The 26209-nt window shown below is 35.3% G+C and overlaps 1 protein-coding gene across 1 annotated transcript in view; it reads right to left on the minus strand.

Moving 5' to 3' along the window:
- Positions 1–25909, minus strand: part of SGCG (sarcoglycan gamma) — a 117435-nt gene extending 91526 nt beyond the window's left edge. The window contains exons 1-3 of the mRNA XM_081129376.1: positions 25765–25909; positions 8713–8907; positions 2909–3010 (exon numbers count right to left, since the gene is read on the minus strand). Of these exons, the coding sequence (XP_080985502.1) occupies positions 2909–3010; positions 8713–8907 (297 nt within the window). The 5' untranslated portion in view covers positions 25765–25909. The remainder of the gene's footprint in view (positions 1–2908; positions 3011–8712; positions 8908–25764) is intronic.
- Positions 25910–26209: the final 300 nt, after the last annotated feature.

Consider the following 26209-nt stretch of genomic DNA (forward strand, 5'->3'; position numbering starts at 1 on the left):
TGCTATTTGTTTTCTATTTATTCCATTTGCTCTCGGTGTCCTTTGTTGGCTTCCTTTTGGATTGAGTACAATTTATGGTTTTATTTAATCTCCTTTGTTGACATATTGGTTATACTTTGTGTTTACTTTAGGATTTATACTATACATTTTTTAATTTAGCATCGTCTGTCTTCAAGTAAATTTATGCCAATTCATGTATGATTTAAGAACATTATAACAGTACCTCCATGTTTTTCTCTCATGGTCTTTGTTTCATTGTGGTCATAAATTTTATTTCTATCCTTGTAAACCCCAAAATACTTTTTTAAATTTTTTCTGCTTTAGTAGTCAAGTATCTTCTAAAATGTTTAAAAGAATAAAAAGTATTATTTTTGTTTACCCACACATTTACATTTCTGATATTTTTTATTCCTTTGTGAAGATCCATATTTCCATCTGATATCATATTCCTTCTGCATAAAGTAGTTCCCTTAATATTTCTTGTAGTGCCAGTCTGCTGAAATAACTTTTTTCATCTTTAGAAAGTCTGAAAAAAGATTTCATTTTTGGCTTTGTTTTGTAAAGATATTTTTGGTAGGCATAGAATTCTAGGTTGGCTGGGTTTTGTTTCAGTACTTTGAAGTTGGTGCTTCAGTGTCTTCTGGTTTGAACTATTCCTGACTAGAAGTCTTCCATTCCTCTGCTTCGTCCTCCCCCCCCCCCACCCCCTTGGCTGCTTGAAGATTTTCTCTTTATCTTTAGTTTTAAGGAATTTAATTATGATGCGTCTTTATGTAGTTTTCTTCTTCTTTTGTTTGGGGTTCATTAAGTATGTTTGATCTGTAGTTTTAAGGTTTTCATCACACTTGGAGAAAAAAATCACACTTTTTCCACCCCAAATAATATTTGTCCTTTCTTTCCTCTACCCTCCTTCAAAGATTCCAATTACAAATATATAAGACCCCTTCACATTGTCCCTCAGTTCACTGATACTCTTAATTTTTTCCTCTTTGTTTCTTTTTGTCTCATTTTGGTTCATATCTATTGCTATATCTTAAAATTCAATAATCTTCTGTAGTGTTCAGTCTGTTGTTAATATATTAATTCCACCAATTGACTTAAAAAAAAATTCCAGGTGTTATACTTTCCATCTCTAGAATATTAATTTGTGGAGTTTTTTCCCTGTCTTTCCATTTTTCATGTCTCTCCTTAACATGTTCATGCTTTCCTTGACCTTTGTGCCAGATGGAATATAGTCTTCTTAAGAAGCTTTGTTCTGGGGCACACTAAGTCACTTGGAAAAAGTATGATACTTTCAAGGCTTCCTGTTAAGCTTTGTTATATGGTACCAGATCAGAATTTATTCTAGTGCTGATCTTGTGCCACCTCTGAGCCAATACGTTTTTGAGTATTCTACCCAATGCCCCACGACTTATGAAATTTTTCCTCTCTGACTGTGGAAATATAAACTATTTCCAAACTTCTGTGAACTTTCTCCTTCTGTTCCCACTGAGTGGTTATTTTCTCGATCTTCCTCACACACACATGCACTGATAAGTACTTACATATAGGCTCAGTGTGGATGTTAAGATTTCAACATATTGACATTCAGCCCATAGCAAAACTCATTATTTTATACATTTTTTCAAGGTTTTTAGTTGGTTATTGAGAAAGAGTAAATCTATCCTCTATTATTCCTGCCCTGTCTTATCTGTTTTGATTTTATAATTTGTTCTTTTGATGAAAGCTCTGTGATCCAGGAGATTGAATTTCCCCAGCACGGGGCATGCAAGAAGCAGCCGATCAATGACTCTCTCATCATTGATGTTCTATCCCTCTCTCCCTCTCCTTTCCTCTCTCTGAAATCAATAAAAAAGAATATAAAAAAAAATAAAATAAACAGATTTACCTCCTTGAGATTCTTAACTGTGCTTTTCCAGTCATTTTCAGATTGATTATTTTTACTTAGTTGGAAGTTAATTCTCTTTTTTTGTAATGTTTTATTAGATAAGTTTACCTTATGTGGTTTGAAGTTTTAGTCTCAAGCTCCCCACATGGATTATTTTAAGTTCTACACTTACCCAGCCTGTCTAAAGGCTTTAGCATTGTTTCAATTTAGACACCAAGGTCTCTCAGCTTTATGATGGTGGCTCAGGGCTCCTGTCCTCAGTGATATTCAAGTCCTGGTCTGGCATTTTTGTGGGTCCCCACAGGCATGCAACTTTATTCAAGCTTGGTACATTATAGTTGAATGAAGTTTTAACATTTTATTTAACTAATACCACCTAATGGGTAATCTAGCAAAATGTTTAGCTCTACTACAAAGTCCATAGTATCACATGGGAAAAATAGAACATATTACAAAAATTGTTTGACTATATTTTGTGCTTGGCTCTACTTGTTATAAATTTCATAGAGGTAAATGAATATAATACTGAGGCAGATTTACTTTTAAACTCACGCAATTATTTAATGGTGATGTTTAATCTCTTAATGGAAAATCCGACAGGATCACAATCAGTATAATTAGTATAATTATTACAGAACATACCACTATGACAATAATTTATTTCTAAGCTTTTCAGGTAAATCTTAAATGCCTTGAAAGAAGCTTATTTAAATTACTTGCACTAATGGAAAGAAGTGTAAATTATTTTTTATAAAGGTTTTAATTACCAAACTTTATTTTATTATGGTCTAAATGACTGAGGCCACCAAATTCAGATTTGAAGTGCATGAAAATGGAGCATTTTTAGAATGTAATACCAGAAATAAATTCCATAGCCTTATGGCCAAGCCTTTTATATAGAGTGTATCATGAATGTGTGCACATGTATAATTTTAAGAACCTTCCTCTGAAATTTCTCTGCTTAACCATTGTTGTTTTTCATAAAACACAAATGATTTAAATGTTTAATCATTGTCTTACCACTCTGGAGTGTATTTCTTTGGCATATAATGGGAATAAAAATTCCGATTCCCCTTCCAAGCGAAGCCCATCTTTTGTAACACGTAAGTGACCCATTCCTGTCTGTTAAAAAGATGAGACAATAAAGACTTTCTTTTAGTGTAAGCTTAAATTACATATGCATTTGCATGAATTTCCTATTAACACTTTTCTGTATTTCTCTCAAATGCTTTATTTAAAACTTTAGTTGTTTTTATTCAATATACAGTATTTTATTGTTTTGTGTAAATACAAAGACCTATTTAGGAACTACATATAAGGTTTCTTTACCATAAACACCCAAGAGCTCACCACCACGTAAAAAAAAACAATTATACCATTACTATTTAAAATTTTTAAAAATTATGATGCAATAAAATGGACTCTTTTGAGGTGTACAGTTCTATGAATTTTAACACATGTAACCACCAACATAATCAGAATACAGAACAGTTCTATCACCACCACCCCCCAAATATAAATACTTCTTGAATGAAGGTTTCAAGTGTATCATGTAAGTTCACAAAATAGCCAAATTTATTGAGCATTTCTTAACTGAAAAGCAATATAGGAGGATGTGGAGATCTGTTCAAGGTGTCTGCTCTTGAGGAGTTTCCAGTGTTGAAGAATTATCAGAAAGGATAGAAGGCTTAATTCTGGAGATCACATATCACCATCATGCTATTAAAACTTGTGGACATTTAAAAACTTAATTTCCTTTGTATTCTCAGCACCATTCAATACTGGATCTGTTTCTCCTTGAAATACCATCCTCATTTGATTTCCATGATCCCATGCTGTCCTAGCTTTTCTCCTACTTCAGGAAACACTTTTTTCCCCCTATTACACATTTATCTTCCTCTGCCCAGCCTCAACAGCCGGCTTTCTCAAGCTCAATCTTAGGCCCTTTCCTGGTATTCTCTCTCTGGCCACATCCTTGGCTTTCACTACATCTCAGTACGGAAAATGCACCCATTTTTATTTGCAGTTAAGCATCACTGGTCTGAGCTCCATACCCACATATGTGGTTGCTAGTCTGTCCTCCCCTTTTGAATGTCTCGAAAGCACCTAAATTCAACACATTGAATCTTGATTTTCCCTCTCTTCCCCCAGGATAGACATGGATTAAAAAAAGGGGGTGAGCAGAAGAGTTGAGAGAATGAAACAAAGACATTAAGAGACATTTTCTACAGTGACAGGTGATTTCCAGGACAGAGATGTGTTACTGTGAACTGATGCCATGGACTCCTCTGCTTGACAATCCCCATTAAGAAGAACCAAATTCAATCTGTGATTACATACTCTACTTGGTTCTCTGTCTGAGAACCATCTTTATGGTACTCTTCCCATAGTTAGGTTTGGGAGCAGTGGTTTTTGCACTGCTTGATAGAAGCCCTTCATGCTGCTGGGCTTGGGCCAACTCCCGCCACAGGCAGGGGAGCCCTCTGGAGTCTTACAGATGTGATTCAGTTGCAGTTGGTTTGAAGAAAGTGCTCAAAGTCTCAAAAGTTGATAGCCTCTCACGGGATCCAACCATGCATTTGTAAAGACTGGTTTACAAAATTAAACCAACATTATAAGATTCATCACCTGTGGATAAATAGTGTAAGCCCTGACAGTTGTTGCTTTTTCTTCTTGTACAGTAAAACCTGGATATAATGGACTAATTCAGGTGAAGGGTGTCTGTTAAAGCTGAAAGTCCATTATATAGTAAAGTAGATTTTCTGAACATATATGATAAAAAAATTGACAAATTTGTTAGTTTACCTGTTTTTACTTATGTAGATATGTTGGTATAATTAAAATTAAGTATGTATGAAAAGTTTAATTTCACAGAAAAGTTTTCTATATGTATTACTGTAATTTTAAATTTATACTGAATAGGTCTAGTAAACGCTTGCATTCAAAAGTCACCACCAGTAAACAAGTACACATGACTGGGGCGTGGCTTAGTGCACATGGAAGCATCCACCTGCAGGCTTTCAAACTGCTACAGAAAGTCACACCAAGAGACAACAGAACCAATTATTGAGAGTAATGCAGTGTGATCATGTGCTAATCATCACTGAACATTTTTTATGAGTGGTCACTCTTGGATTTAAATATGTAGACTATAGCTGCAGATGTGTAATATTTAAGTTGGCAAAATTACTATAGTTTATTTTTCCCCAACATATGGCCTATTCACTAAAATTTGTTAAAAATAACAGTGAAGAGGATTAAAGATGGGGGTGGACTGAGTGGAAGCTACACTGACACTCTCCCAGGACCAAACTGGAATTACAACTAAAATATTAAAAAACCATCCTGAATAATCAACTGAAACTGAAGACGAGCTGGAGAGCACCCTCATAACCAAGGAGGAAAAATGGAGACCTCATAGAGACTGGTAGGAAGTGTAGAGGTGCAGGAGGGTTGGCTGGACTCCCACCGGCGGCAGCAGCTGAAGGTCCAGAGGGATATGTCAGCTGTGGAGGGTCCCCACTGAGGACTCTGGGGCCTAAACCCTAAGCTAGGCTCCCTAGCCAAGACCACCAGAACTGAGAAAGGTGCCCACATAACAACTGGCTGTGAAAAGCATCTGGGTTCCTGTCTGCCAGGGAGAGACAGCTGGAAATGCAGGCACCCTCTTAAAGAGCCAAAGCACAAAGTTTTGTGTGTAGCCACTCACCTTGGGCTCCAGCAGAGGGAGGGCAGAGTGGACTGGAACTGTGTGAGGAGAATCTAGGGTTGTGGGCTCTGGAGATTGAGATCAGAAGGCACCCATCTAGATTCCTGTGCTGAGTCATTCTCCTGTACTGCTGAGGACAACTTTCTCAGGCAGACAATTTGCTGCTTTTGCCTGAGGGGGAAGCAATTGCCCCACCCTGCTGGAAAACCTCTTGCCCTACCCGGAGGAGTTTCTACAGCCTCAGGCTAATTAAGAGAATCAGATTAACCAGCCTAAACACAGAGGCAGACCTCAGAGTGCTTTGAGTATTTGCCTAATCTGCTTCAGGACTTGGGCCTTGGAAAAGCAGACTTTGGTACGCACTTTGTTCCTGTCCAAATTCACCCAGCCCCAGCAAGGGAGAACTCAAGCCGAGGGTTGTTCTCTCTCCAAACAGGGTACTCAGGGCCAGTCACAAACTGCATCTGACATTGTTCTGCACCAGAGATAGTCCAAAAGGACTGAGAGATCTACTTAATACATAGAAACAAACACAAACAGGCAGACATAATGGGGAGACAAAAAAAAACAAGCCCCAAATGAAAGAACAAGTGAAGTCTCCAGAAAAAAAAGCTAAATGAAATGGAGATAAGCAATCTATCAGATATAGAGTTCAGAATACTGATTGTAAGGATGCTCAACAGATCACATGCTGAAGAGGCTAAGAGTGGGCTCTCTAGTCATCAGTTTCAGCTGAGCCCAGCCTTCCAGCCATCCTTGCACTGGCACCAGATATGTGAATGAAGTAATCTTGGACCTTTTGAAAGAGTTCCAATTCCAGTGGATTATGTCTGAGTGGCTTCAATTGGCATTGTGGGGAACAGAAGAATTGCCCAGCTGAGCCCCGCCCCCTTTCTTGACCTACAAAATCAAAAGTTATGATAAAATGCATTTTGTTTTAAGCTCCTGTTTTTTGCAGTGATATGTTTTGCAGCAATAGATATCTGGAACACTTCTTGAAGGCAGGGTTTAACCATATCTGTTCTTCCTTCTTGGTTTAATGCCTGATATACAAAAGTGCTTATTACATGGTTGTTGAACTATTAAATGATCTGTTTGTAGGGAAAAATCAGAAGTTCAGTCAATAAATTCAGTATCATCAAGATCCTACATTACACCATATTGTCAGTTTAATGCTTATGTGACATCTCAACCCTGGGTTTCCTTGCACCCTTTGGTGTCAATTCTAACACGATTGCTCTATCATTCATTCATTTGGGGGAGAGGGGCACAAATCAAGCAAGTGATTAATTCGGTCAGCTGATCTGGAACCTTAATTACATCTGCGAAGTCCCTTCACCCCTGCTATATAAGGTAACCTAAGGCCATCACTTTTGACACACTCTCTTGGCTAGCAGCAAATCACAGTACTGCCCATACCCGAGGAAAGGGGGTTGCACAGAACAGCACCAGGGGTGGAGGTCATGGAAAAAGCCTTCTTGGAATTTTGCCTACCACAGCACAGACCAGGTAGTTTAAAAAAAGTGAAATAAAGATATTTAAAAGTATAAAGACATTTTAGTAATTGTCATTATTATCATCAAATTTTATTTTCATAATACAGTCTAGATTACTATAAAATACCCAAGATGACAAAAGTAAGTTAATGAATCTTGATCCTCCCAAATAAGACATGATGGAGCTCAGTCACTGGTGCAAGGGACTATTAAAATCTGGCTGTCCCCTGCCTACACAGGGTCATGAGATGGCTTCCTCTTTCTCCCAGGCCCTTCTGAGGGTCTTCTTGCCAGTAAATCTTCTCTTAGCATTCTGCTAACTGAGGGGCCAACCACAGGTTGATGCAGGGCCTTCTAGTCAGGAGGCTTCCCTGAAAGGTCCCATAGCTTATAATTTGAGGAGTTCACCCTTGATTCAGTCTCCAAAAAATGTTAAAATAAGATATTTTAAATTTAGACATAAAATGCAGGTGATGTAGCAAACATGCATACCACATGTTGTGCTGAATTCAGAAAGAGAAGCTGTCCAATGGAACTAAACACTATTGTTATACTGTAAAAATATTGTTGTACATTTTAAAGAAGAAATCACAACTTAAATATATTTATATATAATATTTATATATAATTTATAATAATAATTTATAATATATGTGTATATTAAATATTTAAATACATTTATATTAAAATATATTAAATATATTATCACATATTTCAAGCTATATTTTGATTGGATTGGTATTTTACCTCTTTGAATGTGTGAAGATATAAATATTTATTTATTATATCAACAAAAGAAACAATGTGTCTACTGCCTATAGAATTGTAACAGGAAAGAAATAACTGCATAGAAGGTGAAGGATACTAATTAATAGGAAGCATTTCAGACCAGATGCTACAATTATTGTTCTTGGAAAGAGACCATGCCTATATCACACTTTTAAGATGAATGTGAAGAGCAGATTAACCTACCTGTGATGTCTACTGCAGCATTTTTTTCTCACTGTAACTATCTTATATTCTATATTCTATAAATATTTTTTTCAAAAAATACACAAAATATTGTCAGAGCATATAAAATTAACTAGCTATCTTGAAAACATGAGGTTGTTTAAAAAATATGAATTCCTTAGGACTAGTGATAGTTTATTAAATGTTGAAGTGTGGACATGAATTTATTGCATATCAGCATGGAGCATTTTAAAAAGTGAGAAAGTAGCATCTGAATGGGGTAAATATTTATAAATTAATGAGATTAGAAAAACATGCTATAAAATGTTACCAATTAATGAATTAATCATTAAGCAATCATGATTCAATCAACCATAAACTCAAGATTATTACAATTTCCCCCATGTAAAGATAATTATTAATAAAAAATTATAACAAAACCCAACAAAGTATATAGTTCACACTGAAATGATTTAACAGGGTAAAAAAGGAAAATGTTATATGTATTTTTGCTACTTAAAATTCTGATACAGATAGGAAACAAACATTAATTACATTAAAGGAGGCTTCTACCAATACAATATTGATGAAGTGATGGCACAAACATAACAAGAACATGCCTACCAGCAATAAACAAATATATAAAAGAAAAAGAAAAAAATACTTACTGGGGAAAACCACATCACTTTAAGAATCCAAACTGCAAGAGCAAAATTCACAAGAAGGATGATCAGTAAAAGAAGAACAAATAAGTAGAGGCAACGCTTTCTCCAGCCGTAAATGCCAATTTTGTAGTCATATTGGTTCTCTGGCCTCTCTATGTGGGTGCCTTCTGTGGCTGTAGTGTACTGTTCACGTACCATCTGTATCGGGGTGGGATCAAGGTGTGGGAAGAGGGGAAGAGGAACAAAGGGAGAGAGAAAGAGAGGGAGGAGGGCAGGATAGAAGGAGTGAGAGTGAGGGAGACCAGGAGAGGAGGGACAGACCAAAAAAAGGAACTCATTTGTGAACACCGATTTACTATGAGTCCAACAAAATATTTTTTATCCCAATAACAAATTTCCAAAATTAATGATTTTTTAAACAAGAATTAAATATTACTTTAAAACAGGTCACTAGAGTTCAACCACAGAATATTTAATTTTTCATGCAAAATATTTTAGATTTGACATACTCATTTCAAGTCCAATGGCCAAAGTTTCAGATTTTAATCAGTAAATTCAATATATATACAGCTTTCAAAATTCTGCAGGGTTAAACCTGTAATTGAATAATCAACCTAAAATAATCAAGTTATCAAGTTCTTAGAAGATTCAGTGGGAGAAAAATCAAGCTGGTACCTACAAGTCTAAAAAATAGAATCCAGCCCTGGCTGGTGTGGCTCAGTCATTAGAGCATCGGCCTTCAGACCAAAGGGTTGTGGCTGTGATCTCGCCCTGGTAGGAGCGAGTGTGGGAGGTAACCAATCGATGTATCACTCTCACATGGATGTTTCTCTCTCTCTGTCCCCTTCCCTCCCTTTCACTCTCTCTAAAAATCAATGGAGGATCAACCCATTCACCAAGAGGTCATCCATTTGATTCCCAGTCAGGGCACATGAATGGGTTGCAGGCTCAGTCCCCAATAGGGGGAGTGCAGGAGGCAGCCAATCAATGTTGATTCTCTCCCATGGATATTTCTCTCTCTCTCACTTGCTCCCTTCCCCTCTCTCTAAAAAATCAATAAAAACATATTTTTAAAAAACCAATGGAAAAAATTAAATAAATAAATAAATCCAATTATTCAATTTTATGTCAAATAATTAGTCTTTCTTCAGCTACCAAATTACCCAGAGTTAAAAAGACTCTTTATAAGATACCTACCACACTAACTTTTGTCTATAATTAAATTTCCAAGTATTGACTGACTCCAAGAAAAATTAAAACATGTATGCTTACAAATGTTTACAAATATTTCTTGTTTTAAGTAAGTGTTTTAGTAACAACTTCAACCCTCTGAGGAGATTATTAAAAATTACTCATTTTCCCCTTTATGCAAAGAAAAAAAGAAAGTGGTTTTAATATATAAAATTAAGACTAGAAATTATTAAAACTTTTCTGCTTGTAAATGTAGTAAAAAATGATGAATTAGAATATAAAATATTCTCCTCTGAGGTTTTTGTGTGCGTGCAAAAGTTATGCATGCATTTTTAGGACTGTTTTGGAGATATCCTTAGTTAAAATAAATCATGGTCTAAAATAATTATTTAAATCTCTTTCCATTTTAGCAATAGGCATTTTCTCATGTTCTGATTACATAAAATTTTGCTGTTCACACAGTATTTTTAAATACTCAGGACTGACAATTTATGTTATGCAAAACTTAAATGTTTAAAGATATCATAAGAGCATTATTAATTCATCTCTGAACTTGTTTGGTCTTCCTTATATGAGAATATCCACCACCATATGCACAGTTACTGCCACCAAAGTCATAGGAGTCATCCTCGCTTCTCTTTTCTCTTCAAGCTCCACATAAGCAGGTCTTATCAACTGTATCTTCAACTTACCTTGCAAATCTATCTAGTTCTCTCCATTTTCATTGCTATTGCACAACTTCAAGCCAGCAGGAACTCTCTCACCCGCACTGCTGCAAAGCCTTCCCTCATTCTTTCCCTCTAGTAACCATTCTCTACTCTCTAGCAAATGTGTAAAACGTAAGCTCCTATCACGCAATTGTTTCAAACTTTCCAATAGTTTTTCCCCACACTGAATATCCAAGTTCTTCCATCACCCACCAGACCCCACACAAAGGGCCTTTGCTTACCTCTTCGGCTTCATTTACTGCCACCTGCCTTTTCCTCACAGTTCTCCATCTACTCTTTAATAGACCAGGTTAACTCTCACCTCAGGACCTTTGTCCTGGACCTTCTCTCCATCTGAAACACTGCTGCTGCTTCTTAGCTTTCAGTAGCAGCTCACCTGCTATTTCTTCAAAGAAGCCTTCTCTGGACACTCAGTCACTATCCATCACATTACCCTATAATATTTATTTCAAAGTGCATGTCATCTGACATATGGTGTCAGATCCAGAATTTCTGTAAAGGACAGGATAAGAGACTGCTATTGGCTTGGAAAGAGTGGCAGGAGAATCTGAATTTAGAGCAAGTGCATTATTTTACAGTATTGCTCCAGATCAATAAAATGACAATTTTTTAAGAATCTGTGTAACACCCCCCCCCCCCCACACACACACATTTCCAACTGCTACATATTTTTATTCCTATATATAGTTTCTCATTGCTGGTGTAACAGATTTATACAAACTTAATGGCTTAATGTAACACAGTTTTATTATCTTATAGTTTTAGGGATCAGAAGTCTGAAAATGGGTTTTTCGGAGCTAAAAATCAAAATATGAGCTGGGCTGCATTCCTTTTGAAGGGTTTAGAGGAGAATCTGTTCTTTCCCTTTTCTAGCCTCTGGAAGTTTCCTGGACTCCTTGACTCCAACCTTTATTTCTTTTGTCACATATCCTTCTCTGTCACATCTCCTGCCTCTCCCCATAAGGGCCCTTATGATTACATTAGGCCACCTGGGTATCCAGGACAATCTCCCCATCTCAAGAGCTAAAACATAGCCACATCTGCAAAAGTCCCTTTTACCATGTAAGGTTCTGGGAATTAGGGCAAGGACATATTTGGGGGCCATTATACTACCTAACCATAGAAGGCTTTTTTGTTCATACATAAAATTGAGAAAACTTTAATATCCATTTAATTTCATTTTATTGTGGTTTATAGGAAGGCTGATAGCAATTATGTTATGAGAGTAGCCCCTATCTCCCCCAAATTCAGCCTTGTGACCCTGTTTTGTTTATTTAATTGTTCACTTGCCCATTGACTCCCCCTCTTTAGAATGTAAATTCCATGTAACTCTTATTCATTGCTGTGTCCTTAAAATAGTTCAACTGAGAAATAATAGGCACACAATAAAAGTCTTGAATGAATGAATGAATGAATGAATGAATGAACAAATAAATGAAAAAACTGTTGACATTGACACACACTGAGCCAGGAATGATGCTATAAAATGAGTCTAGATAGATTGTGTAAGTTCTCAGAGGTATTAAATAAAATGTTCTATGATTCATGAATATGGGTAAGCCATTAAGGAAAGACTCAGTACTCTTGATCTAAGTCCAACACTCTTCTTAAACATGGATTGTAGATAAGGAGCTAATCCCTTGCAGGCTAATTGGAGAAAAATAAAATATGCTGTTTATGTTAAAGTATTTTCAGAAATGACATTCTGGGAAGAGAATTAATAATATATAAATGTGAGGTTGCCAGTATTTTGAATATTGAAAGAATGCTAATGAAGATAAACTACAAGGTTAGAAAAAGTCTTAAAGGGGCAAGCCACCAGCCAGTGGTAGCTGGAGGACCGTGACTATGTTTTTATTCCCACATGCCCCCACAAACAGCAGGTGCCTCACAAAACCCTGGAGCCACAGCCCCATTTCTCCATTCATTTTTAGAGCAAAGCTCCTCCAGTGAGTTGACTACACTCATTGTCTCTCTAGTTCCAAGTTCTCCGTTCTTTCTAGAACTCAGTTCTAAACAAGCTTTCACAACTACTACTCCATTGAACTTGCTCTTGAAAGCTCATCAATGACCTCCATGTTGATAAAGAAAATGTGCACTCACATGTCCTAGGGTCAGCATTGACCAAATAGTCATCACCTCCTCCTTGAAACACTGTTTTGGCTTGGATTCCAGAAACCCCACCTGGCTTTCTTCTCACCGCAATGGCTGCTACTTCTCGTCCTCATTTGCTGCTTCCTCCTCACCTCTCTGCCCCAGGCTCAGCCCTTGGACATCTCCTTTTTCTATGTATTTACCCCTAATTTCAGAGGCATCTTTAAACTGAGGTCTTCCCAGTGTATATTCCTAACACAGATTCACCTTGCACTCAAGACTTCTGTACCCAATTGGGAATCTCACACTTCATGTCCCAAACTGTGGCCTTACTCCCCACCTGCTCCTTGTTAAAATTTTCCCATCTCACTAAATGGCAACTCCATAAAACCTTTTACAGTTTTCTATTTCACTCAGAACAAAACCCAAAATCCCTACCTTAACTGGCACGGCAGATCCTATCTTCATTTGTGATCCCTCTCCCCCTTCTACCTTTTTCTCCAGTCACGCTGGTCTTATCCATGTATACTCCAAGTGTAACCCACCTCAGGAGCTTTGTAGTTACAATTCCCTCTACATGGAAGTTCTTCTCCCAGATAACTGCATGGCTCCCCCTTTACATTACTGAACTCTCTGCTCAAAGGTCATTTATCATTGGAGCTCTCCCTGACCATCTTATATAATGACACCCCCACTTACAACACAGCATAACTCTCTATGCTTCTGTCTGCTTAATTTTTTGCCATAGCACTTATCACATTACATACTTCACATTTTACTTATTTATTTTATTGTACATGCTCTCCACACCTCATATAAACCCTTAACTGTTTTGTTATTTGTTGTATCTGCAGCAACAAGAAGAGTACCTGACACATAGTATGTGCTTGATAAATATTTGCTGGATAAATTAAACACAAATGAGTGGAAAAATACTCAGATAATGTTATTTAAATTTAAATGTGCAACAAGTAATAAAATACATTGAGAGTTAGTTACTTCAGAGTTTCTTCAACTGTTTATAATTTCGTAAGTTGAAACTCACTCAAAATGGAGTATGGTTAGTGCGATTGGTCAGTTGTTTTCTGAGGAGACTAAGTAGGCTGTACTATAATCAGCTGTGGTTCTCCCAGAGAAGAGGATCCTAGCAAATGTGCTCTACTTAGTTTATAAATCACCCCATATCTGTTCTACAGGGGCATTTTGTTTATTATTCTTTTTTAACTACTTTATATTGGGTTCTTAATGCTGAAAAGCAGATATAAAACAGTTAAAAATGAAAATAAAAATTTATGTTGAAGGATATTTATTTTAGCATTATCATAATGGTGAAAAAGTGGAAACTAATTAAATGATGAAGGGGTAAATATTATAGTAGTTAATTTATTGGATTATTAGTTTTACAGAATTAAGTGTTTAAAAATCATATAATATCCTGGGGAAATGTTAAAATAGAGCATTAAATGAAGATAGAATATAGATATATTTAAATATATACCTATAGAAAAAAGATAGTAAATAAAATTTTAAATTGTCAATTTCAGCCTATAGTCTACCTTTTTATTTAAATTGAATTTCCCAAATATTTTCTGTGTTTTTACAGATTTACAGAATTATCCATATCTATTTCTATCATTTGATATATATATTTCTTTGGTAATATTAAAGTTAATAATAAATTCATCATATCCATCCTAACTTTATGACTACATTTAAGATGACCAAAATATTTCAAGAATAGTTTTGCTTTATCTTTTAGTCAAATTTCTTAGCACAGTGGTAAATAGATAGTAATTATGGGTTTCATCCAAAGTTACAATCACCGTAATTCTCACAATCACATATATCTCTGTTCTAAGTACAGACACACACGAGCACACATGAACACAAACACAAAAACATAGATTCAAAGGTAATCAAATTGTTCTTTCTTTTTTACATAAAAGGATAGACTTTTAAAATAAAATGTCAGACAAAAAATAAAAAACATGGAAAACTCTGCCATTTAAAAAAGTTCCTTACAGGCCTTCTCCCTGGTGGTTCGTGTTAAGAGTGTGAAGTGTGTGCTCTGGGATAAGAACACACATTTATTATTTTAAAAACCTCAAAAAATCTTTAAAAATCTTTTAAAAACCACCCCCCAAAATTACAAAATGTCCACATCTCCCTGCCAGAGACTTTTTTCCCCTTCCTTTTCATAAAATAACCTGGAGAAGTAGCTGCCTATGGCCCCACAGAAGCTCCAAAAAGGAACCAAGAGACAAAGGCTTTCTCACTGTCTGGAACTGACACCACCAATCTCTTTCCCAGCCAGCAGCCAAGAGCCAGCATCAGGGATCGATTCCATTCTGTGGCTGTCTAGTAGTTTTTAATTCTGGTTGATTACTCTAAGGTGTAAATTCCAGGCTGGAATCCCCAGCCCAGAACACCAGAACTGAGAAAGGTGCTCACATAACATCTGGCTTTGAAAAGCGGTAGAGCTTCTGTCTGCCAAAGAGAGAGGAGAAAGCTGGAAATGGAGGCATTTTTCTTAAATGGCCAATGCACAAAATTTTGTGTGCAGGCACTCACCTTGGGCTCCCCCAGAGGAAGGGCAAAGTAAACTAGAGCTGTCTGAGGAAAACCTAGGGATATTGGCTCTGGGGGTAGAGCTCAGAGGGGAGCCACCTGGATTCTTGTGCAGAATCATTCTCCCATACTGAAGAAGACAAATTTCTCTCACAGTTTTATCCTGGGGGGAAAACAATTGCCCCACGCTGTGGGAAAGCCTCTTACCCCATTCTCTTGAGTTTATGCCTTGCTGTGCTCTACAGCATTAGGCACATTAAGATACTCAGAATAACAATCAGGCGGCAGGTAAAGGTGGATCACTGGGTGCTTGGAGTGTTTCTTTGATCTGTTTCTGGACACAGGGCTTGAAAAAGCAGACTTTGGTGTGCATTCTGGTCTTTTCCAAAACCACCTACCCTTAGCAGAAGGAGCTACAAGATGTGGATCACTGATAGTTCCAAACAGGGTACTCAAGGCCAGTTACAAACAGCGTCTGATATTAGATTGTACCAGAGAACCTCCCAAAAGACTGGGAGTCCTAGCAGATCCACCTAATACATAGAAACAAATGCAAAAAAAACAAAATGGGGAAACAAAAACTCAAGCCCCGAATGAAAGAACAAAAAATTTTCCAGAATAAGATCTAAATGAAATGGAGATAAACAATCTATCAGGTATACAGTTAAAAATACTAATCATAGGGATGCTCAACAGCATGAGGAAAGAAATGGAAACTATAAAGGAGATTGAGAGTGACATTAAAAAAATAAAGAATACCTCTGAAGGAATAAATACCAGATTAGGGGAAGTTGAGGATCAGAACAGCAAATTAGAAGACAGGGTAGAAAAAAATCACTCAATGAGAGATTCAAAAAAAAAAACAATTAAAAAACTGGAGGACAGTTTAAGGGAGCTGTGGGACAACATGAAATGCAACAATATTAGCATGATAATAAAGCCATAAGATGAAGAAAGAGACCAAGGGATAGAAACCTGTTTGAAGAAATAATGGCAGAAAACTTCCCTAACCTGGTCAAGGAAAATGTCACACAAGATCAGCAGGCACAGAGAGTCCCAAGCAAGAAGAATTCCAAGAGGCCCATGCACAGACACATCATAATTAAAATGCCAAAAATTCAAGACAAAAAGAGACTATTAAAGGCAGCAAGAAAAAAGCAATCTGTTACCTACAAAGGAGCTCCCATAAGGCTGTGAGATGATTTCTCATCAGAAACTCTAGAGGACAGAAGGGAATGGCATGAAGTATTCAAAGTAATGAAAAGCAAGGATCTGAAACCAAGACTACTCTATCCAGCAAGGTTATCGTTCAAAATAGATGGTGAAATAAAGAGCTTCCCAGACCAAAAAAAAAAAGGCTAAAGGAGTTTATCACCACCAAACCATCATTGCAAGAAAAGCTAAAAGGATTGCTGTAATTATACAAAGAAATAGAGAAACATAGGCATAAACAATTAAAATTACAATAAATAAATATCTATTAATAATAACCTTAAGTTTAAATGATTTAATACTCAAAAGAAAAGACATAGGGTGCCTGAATGGATAAGAAACCATGACCCAAATATATGCTGTCTACAAGAGAGCCATCTCAGAACAAAACACTCACACAGGATGAAAATGAAGGGATAGAAAAATTTTTTACATACAAATAGAAACGAAAAAAAGCTGGAGTAGCAATTCTCATATCTGAAAAAATAAACTTCAAAATGAAGGCCATAACAAGAGACAATAAAGGTCACTACATAATACTTAAAGGATTGATCCAACAATAGGCTATAACCCTGGTGAACACATATGCACCCAATATGGGCACAACTAAATATATTTTTTAAAAAAATTCTGGACGACTTTAAGGGAGAGATCAAAAGTGGTAGAGTCATAGTAGGGAACTTTTAACACCTCATTGACTTCATTGGGTATACCTTCAAGAAAAAAATCAACAAGGAAACAGTCACTGTAAATGACACACTAGATCCAATGGATTAAATTGGCATTTACAGCACATTTCACCTCAAACCTGCAGAATTTACATTCTTCTCAAGCACACATTGGACATTCTCAAAGACAGACCACATTTTAAGACACAAAACAAGTCTTTACAAGTCCAAGAAAATTGAAATAATATCAAGCATCTTCTCAAATCACAGTGGCATGAATTAGAAATCAACAACAGTAAAAAAACTCAAAAATGTTCAAACAGATGGAGGCTAAATAGCATGCTATTAAACAATGAATGGATTACCAAAGAGATCAAGGGAGAAATCAAAACTTCCTGGGAACAAATGAAAATGAACACACTACAACCTTAAATCTCTGGGACACAGCAAAAGCAATCCTGAGAGGGAAATTCATAGCACTACAGGCCTTCCTCAAAAAACAAGAAAAACCTCTAATAAACTATCAAACCCTACCACCTAAAGACTAAGAAACAGAACAACAATAAGAGTGTAGAGTGATTAAAATGAAGGAAATAATAATTATTAGAGTGGAAATAAATGACATAGACATTAAAAAAAAAATAAAAAAGATCAATGAAACCAAGAGCTGATTCTTTGAAAAGATAAACGAGATTGATGAACTGCTAGCCAGACTCATAAAGAAAGAGAGATGATCCAAATAAATAAAATAAGAAATGAAAGAGGCAAAGTAACAACCAACACCACAGAAATACAAAGGATTGTTGAACAACTATATTCCAACAAGCTGGACAGTGTGGATGAAATGGACAATTCCTAAAAAAATACAATCTTCCAAAACTGAATCAGGAAGAATTAGAGAATCTGTATTGGCCAATAATAGCTGAAGGAATTTAAGCAGTAGTAGAAAAACTTCCAGCAAACAAAGCCCTTGTCTAGATGGCTTCACAGAGGAGTTTTACCAAGTATTCAAAAAGAACTAACACCTATCCTTCTCAAACTATTCCAAAAAATTCAAGAGGAAGGAACACTTGCAAGCTCTTTTTTTGTAAGGCTAGCATTATCTTAATTCCAAAAACAGATAAAGGCATTAGAAAGATAGAGCATTACAGGCCAATATCCCTGATGAACACAGATGTTAAAATCCTCAAGAAAAGATTAGCAAATAGGACCTAGCAATATATTTAAAAAATCATACATCACCTGGCTGGGCATGGCTCAGCAGTTCAACAGCGATATAGGATCCAGGAGGTCGTGTTGCAATTCTAGGTCAGGGCGTATGCCCAGGTTGTGGGCTTGATCCCTAGTCGGGGGCATGTAGGAGGCAGCCATTCAATGACGACTTTCTCATCATTGATGTTTCAACCCTCTCTCTCCCTTTCACTTCCTCTCTGTAAAATCAATAAAGATATATTTAAAATAAATAAATAAAAATAAAAAATCCTACATCAAGACCAAGTGGGATTTATCCCAGGGATGCAAGTCTAGTACAATATTCCTAAATCAAAAAATGTGATACATCACATAAGCAAATTGAAAGACAAAAATCAATAGATGCAGAAGAAGTATTTAAAAAATCCAACACCCATTTTTGATAAAACTCTCAGCAAAATAGGAATAGAGGGATCATACCTCAACATAATAAAAGCCATACATGACAAACCTACAGACAACATCATACTCAATGGGCAAAAACTAGAAACATTTCCCCTAAGAACAGGAACAAGACAAGGCTATCCACTTTCACCATTCTAATTCAATATAGTGCTGGAAGTCCTTGCCACAGTGATCAGACAAGAAAAAACAATAAAAGGCATTCAAATTGGAAAAGAGGAAGTAAAACTGTCATTAACAGATCACATGACATTGTACATAGAAAATCCTAAAGACTCTACCAAAAATCTACTAGATTTAATAAATAAATTTGGCAATGTAGCAGGATACAAAATTGACACCCAGAAATCAATGACATATCTATACACCAATAATGAACTTTCAGAAAGAGAAACTAAAAAAAAACTCATTTAACATTGTAAAACATTAAGATGATTATGAATAAACTTAACCAAGGAAGTAAAAGACCTATACCTGGAAAACTACAGGATGTTGAAAAAAGAGATAGAGGAATATATAAACAAGTGGAAGAAGAATACACTCTGTTCATGCATTGGCAGAATTTACATTATTAAAATGTCCATACTACCAAAAGCAAACTATAGATTCAATGCAATCCCTATTAAAATACCAACAGCATATTTCACAGGCTAGAACAAATATTCCAAAAATTTATATGGAACCAAAAAAGACCCTGAATAGCCACGGCAATCTTCAGAAAGAAGAACAAAGTTGGAGGGATCACAATATCAGATATCAAATTATACTACATAATCACTGAAATCAAAACAGGCTGGTACTGACACAAAAACAGGCCTATAGATCAGTGGAACAGAACAGAGGACCCCAAAATAGACCCATGCTTATAATTATGCTCAATTAATATTTGACAAAGGAGGCAAGAGCATACAATGGAGTAAAGATAGCCTCTTCAATAAGTGGTGCTGGGAAAATTTGACAGGTACATGCAAAAAAATGAAACTAGACCACCAACTTATACCATACACAAGAATAAACTCAAAATGGATAAAAGATTTAAATTTAAGTCACAAAACCATAAAAATCTTAGAAGGAATCATAGGCAGTAAATTTAACTACTCTTGTAGCAGTATGTTTGCCAATACATCTCCTAGGGCAAGGTAAATGAGAAAATAAATGGGACCACATAAAAATAAAAAGGTTTTGCACTGCAAAAGAAACCATCAACAAAATAAAAAGGGAGCCCACTGTATGGGAGAACATATTTGCCAATGATATATCTGATAAAGGGGTTAATTTCAAAAATATATTAAGAACTCATACAACTTAACAAAAGAAAAATAATCCAATTAAAAATGGGCAAAAAACTTAAATAGACACTTCTTCAAAAAGGACATACAGATGGCCAAGAGACTTATGATAAAATGGTCAGTCACTAATCATCAGAGAGATGCAAATTAAAACTACGAAGATGTAGCACCTCAGACTTGCCAGAATGGCTACCATCAATAAATTAAATAACAAGTGCTGATGAGCATGGGGGTAAAATGAGAAACCTAATTCTCTGTTGGTGGGAATGCAGACTGGTGCAGCCACTATGGAAAACAGTATGGAATTTTCTCAAAATATAAAAAATGGAACTATCATTTGACCCAGTGATACCACTTCTAGGAATATAGCTTAAGAATCCCAAAACACCAATCAGAAAGAATATATACACCCCTATATTCATAACAGCATTATTTACAATAGTTCAGATCTAGAAACAGCTCAAGGGCCAAATAGTAGATGAGCATATAAAAAAGCCATGGTACACTTACATAGTGGAATACTACGCAGGTATAAAAGCAAAGATCTATTACCTTTGGGACAGCATGGATGGAACTGAAGAGTATTATGCTAAGGGAAATAAGCCAGTCAGAAAGACAAGTATCACATGATCTCACTTATATGTGGATTTTAATGAACAAAATAAACTGAAGAACAAAATAGATCCAGAAACATGGAAGCATGGAACACACTGACGGATCTCAGAGGGAAGCAAAAAGGGGGAAGGAGGGTGGGAAGTAATTAGCTAAAGAACTTATATACATATATGCATGGGCCATGGATACAGACAATAGTGTGGTGAAGGTCTAGGATGTGGGGGTGGTTGTGTGGTGGAAGGGGTCAATGGGGGAATAAAAGGGGACATCTGTAATACTTTCAACAATAAAGGTAAATTAAAACAAAAAACAAAACAAAAGTGAGTTCAAAAGAAAAAAAAAAGGAAGTAAAAAAGCAAGAAAAAAAAATGGGTGGGTTGACCTCGTCTGATTTTCTGTTCATATGATACCATACCTTCAACTTTGAGGGTACTATTTAATAAATAATATAGACATAAGAAATACCCAATTATAGTAGCAAAAAGAAAAAAATAATTAAAAAGCAAGACTTAGTTAAAGGCAACTTTGGGACAACATGAAATGTAACAACATCCACATCAAAGACATACCAGAAGGGGAAGAATGTGAGCAAGGATTAGAGAACTTGTTAAAAAAAAATAGTTACAGAAAACTTCCCTAACCTAGTGAAGAAAAAAGTCACACAAGTTCACAAAATACAGATCCCAATCAAGATGAACCCAATGAGACCCACACCAGCACACAATGTCATTAAAATGACAACTGTAAAACACAAAGAAAGAATCTTATAGGCAGCAAGAGTGAGACAGAAAGTTACCTACACAGGAACTCCAATTAGACTGTCAGCTTATTTCTCAGCAGAAACACTACAGGTCAGAAGGGATTGGCAGGACATATTCAAAGTAATGAAAAGCAGAAACCTGAATCCAGAAATTGGATACTATTGTATCCAGCAAGGCTATCATTTAGAACTGATGGTGAAATAAAGAGCTTCCCAGAAAAAAACAAACAAACAAAAAGGCTAAAGGAGTACATTATCTTGAAACCAGTACTTCAAGAAATATAATGAGACTGCTTTAAGAAAAAGAAGAAATTCATAGAGAGGAACATAGGTATAAAGAAAAAAAAACACCAGTAAATAGATACCTATCAATAATAACCTTAAATGTAAATGGATTAAATGCTCCAATCGAAAGACATAGGGCAGCTGAATGGATAAGAAAACCTAACCCATATATACACTGTCTATAGAGACCAACCTCAGAGCAAATATCCACATAGACTGAAAGTGAAAGGGTGGAAAAATATTCCATGCAAATGGAAATAAAAAAGAAGCTGGAGTAGCAATGCTCATATCTGACAAAATATACTTCAAAATGAAGGCCATAACATGAGACAAAGAAGGTCACTACATGATACTAAAGGGATAGAACCAACAAAAAAAATCACCCGTGTAAACATATATGCATCCAATATAGGCATACCTAAAAAAAAAAAAATTACACACACACACACACACACACACACACACACCCCTGTTGGAGGAGTTTAATGGAGAGACTGACAGCAATACAGCCATAGTAGGGGTCTTTAATGCCCCAAAGACATCACTGGATAGATTTTCCAGACAAAAAATCAACAAGGAAACAGTGACCCTAAATGACACACTAGATCTGGTAGATTTAATTGATATTTACAGAACATTTCATCCCAAAGCTGCAGAATATATATTCTTCTTAAGAGTACATGGAACATTCTCAAAGATGGACCACGTGTTACCCACCAAATAAGTCTTAACAAATTCAAGAAGATTGAAATAATATCAAGCATCTTTTGGGAACACAATGGCATGACTAGAAATCAACTACAATAAAAACACTCAAAAACATTCAAATACATGGAGGTTAAATAGCATGTTAATAAATAATGAATGGGTTATCAATGAGATCAAGGAAGAAATAAAAGTGTTCCTAAAAACAAATGAAAATGAACACACAACTATGCAAAATCTATGGGACACAGCAAAAGCAGTCCTGAGATGGAAGTTCATAGCATTCCAGGCCTACTTCAAGAAAAGAAAAACCTGTAATAAATTATCTAAGACTACAACTAAAAGAATTAGAAAGCGAACAACAAAAAAATCCCAGAGTAAGTAGAAGGAAGGAACTAATAAATATCAGAGCAGAAAAAAAAAAGACATAGAGATTAATGAAACAATACAAAAGATCAATGAAACCAAGAGTTGGTTCTTTGAAAACATAAATAAGTTTGATGAACCTTTAGCCAGACTCATCAAAAAACAGAGACAGGACCCAAATAAATAAAATAAGAAATGAAAGAGGCTAAGTATAAACTGACATACAGAAATACAAAGACTTGTAAGAAAATACTATGAACAACTATATACCAACAAATTGGACAAAGAAACATACAATCTTCCAAAACTCAACCAGGAAGAATTAGAAAACCTAAATAGACCAATAACAACTAATGAAATTAAAACAGTAAACAAAAACTCCCAGCAAACAAAAGTCATGGACTGGATGGCTTCACAGGGGGGTTTTACCAAACATTCAAAGAATAACTAACACCTATCCTCCTCAAACTATTCCAAGATACTCAAGAGGAGTAAAGATTTCCAAGATCTCTTTATGATGCTAGCTTTACCTTTATCCTAATTCCAAAACCAGAGAAAGACACTACAAAGAAAAAATTACAAGCCAGTATCCCCGATGAACGTAGATGCTTAAAATACTCAACAAAATATTAGAAAATCGGATCCAGCAATATAGTAAAAAGATCAAACACCATCACTAAGTGAGATGTATTCCAGGGATGCAAGTCTGGTACAATAGTCACAAATCAATAAGTGTAATATATCATATAAACAAAAAAGGATAAAATCATATGATCCCATCAATAGATGCAGCAGAAACTTTCGACAAACATAGCATTCTTTTATGATAACTACTTTCAGCAGAGGAAATAGAGATCATAACTCAATATAATAAAGGCCATATATGACAAACCTACAGCCAACATCATACTCGATGGACTAAAACTAAAATCATTTCCCTTATTACAGGAACAAGACAGGGATGTCTGCTTTCACCACTCTTATTCAACAGCAGTCCTGGAAATCCTATCCATAGTAATCAGACAAGAAGGAAATATAAAAAGCATTGAAATTGGAAAGGAGGAAGTAAAACTGTCATTATTTGCAGATAACACGATATTGTACATAGAAAACCCTAAGGACTCCACCAAAAAACCACTCGATTTAATAAATGAATTTGGTAAAGCAGCAGGATTCAAAATTAACATCCAGAAATCAATGGCATTTTTATACACCAATAGTGAACTCTCAGAAAGAGAAACTAAAATAACAATCCCCATTTACCATCACAACAACAACAAAATAAGATACCTTGGAATAAATTTAACCAAGGAAATAACAGACCTGTATTGAGAAAATTATAGGCCATTAAAACAGAAATAGAGAAAGATACAAACAAGTGGAAGCATATACTAGGTTCATGGGCTGAAAAAATTAACATCATTAAATGTTCAAACTACCCAAAGCAATCTACAGGTTCAATGCAATCCCAATTAAAATACCAACAGGGTATTTCAACAAACTAGAACAAATAATTCAAAAATTATTATGGAACCAAAAAAGAAGCCAAATAGCGTCAACATTCTTAAGAAGAACAAAGTTGGTAGAATCATACTCAAGACCAGTTTTTTGCTTCTTACTAGGAAACCACAGCAATGGAGGACATAGTTGAGAAGCAGAAAGGGCCTGCAATAAGCCAAGTGGAATAGGGAGCAGAAGAAAACCATAGGTTCTACAAAGTATGCAAAGTTAAACCAAATGGGCACCCACCCAATCATAATTTACTATTATTATTTGATTTTCATATTCAATATAATAGAAATTTCATTTAATAAATAGAAAGTATATTTTAAAAAGCATAATATGTAACAATTTTAATTTTAATTTCAGTATTTCAACTGCAAGCTTAGTCAACATTTCTTGGAAACTTGTATTTGTTAGACTTTGGAATTTGATATTTAAATATATTGAAATATTACTTTTTATTTGAGTTTGAAAGAAAACCTTAGATAAATTCTAGAACTTATAAAACCAACACCAACTGAACCACTAGTTTTGAAACTTCTTAAGTGTGCCTCTTTGTACTTACCTCCACAAAATGTTTCCAAGAAAATAAGCAAAAGATAAACAGTACATTTTGTAGTTCATTTTGTACTAGTGAGTTATTCTGCTGGCAAACCTTTCAGCCAGTTGAGTTATATTTTCCCTTATTATCTTTCTGTATGCCTTCCTTTAAAAACTTGTTTTTGGATTGCACCATATTAACTTAAGAAACACAAAGAAAGAACTGAACAACTTTAGTAAGCCACAGCATAGCACAAGTTTATCTTTTACCCTATTTACATTTATTTTTTGAGAAATATATTATGAACAACAATTTATTTATTTCCATATTTGAGGAGAGAAATAGTCCTCCTTTTTTTCACTTCAAGAATAGTTGGGAAGCTGAAGTTGGTGTTTTGCTCATCCCCAATTTATCAAATGACTTGTACTTTTGTCTTCGTTAATTTTAAGGCTTTTTAATGTCTATAACAAAACTATAGACAAAATGAAAGCCAATGTAATTTCACCAAAAAGTTTTAGAGTAGAATTAGAAATAGTTGTTCTTAAAGATAATACCTTGTCTGGATTAATCACAGTATACAATTTAATGCTTGATAATATGTAAATTCTATCATGGTATTCTACAAGTTACAATATTAGGAATACAAATTATACTAAAAATACAGAGCATATTAGTAATCAGAATAATTTAGAAAAGATATAATAAGAAGTTAACTACCTTTTGCTGATACTTAATAATCATTTGAAATAAACTTACACATTTTTAATTTATTAATTATTATGACACCTATGAAGGAAAAAGATTAAGTCTTACCTTTATTTTTTTTTAAGTTGTACTTTGTAATTATATAAAATACAAGTTAAAAACAATTGCTTACCTTCGATGTATTAAAAATACACTTGTGAATTGACTACAACCAGCTCAAGCTCTATCAGAGACAAAATGTTTCAAACGTCCCATCACTTGCAGAATGAGAGTGAACGATTTAGACTTCACCAGTTATGCCTGGAAGAAAAGGCTCCAAGTATTTTGCCCTGTCTCATGTTTCATCTCCTCCTATTAGCAACAGGCGTGTATCTAATTTTACTCAGTGACATAAACAGCTCATAACAGCTTAACATTGTTTGGGCACCAGTTCCAGGACACAGCTCTAAGTGTGCCAAAAAAAAAAAATCTTACAAAATCAACATTTAAGCCCTGAACCATGATAGTCTTATACAACTTTCTAAAATAAATTTTATCTCAAATGAATAGAAAAAGCTTCTCAGATAGTTTCCAGGAGAATCTAATGTTGATAAAATCTCCTGAAAAATCACTTCAGA

This window comes from Miniopterus schreibersii, assembly GCF_964146895.1.
Source record: "Miniopterus schreibersii genome assembly, chromosome: 2".
NCBI lineage: Eukaryota > Metazoa > Chordata > Mammalia > Chiroptera > Miniopteridae > Miniopterus > Miniopterus schreibersii.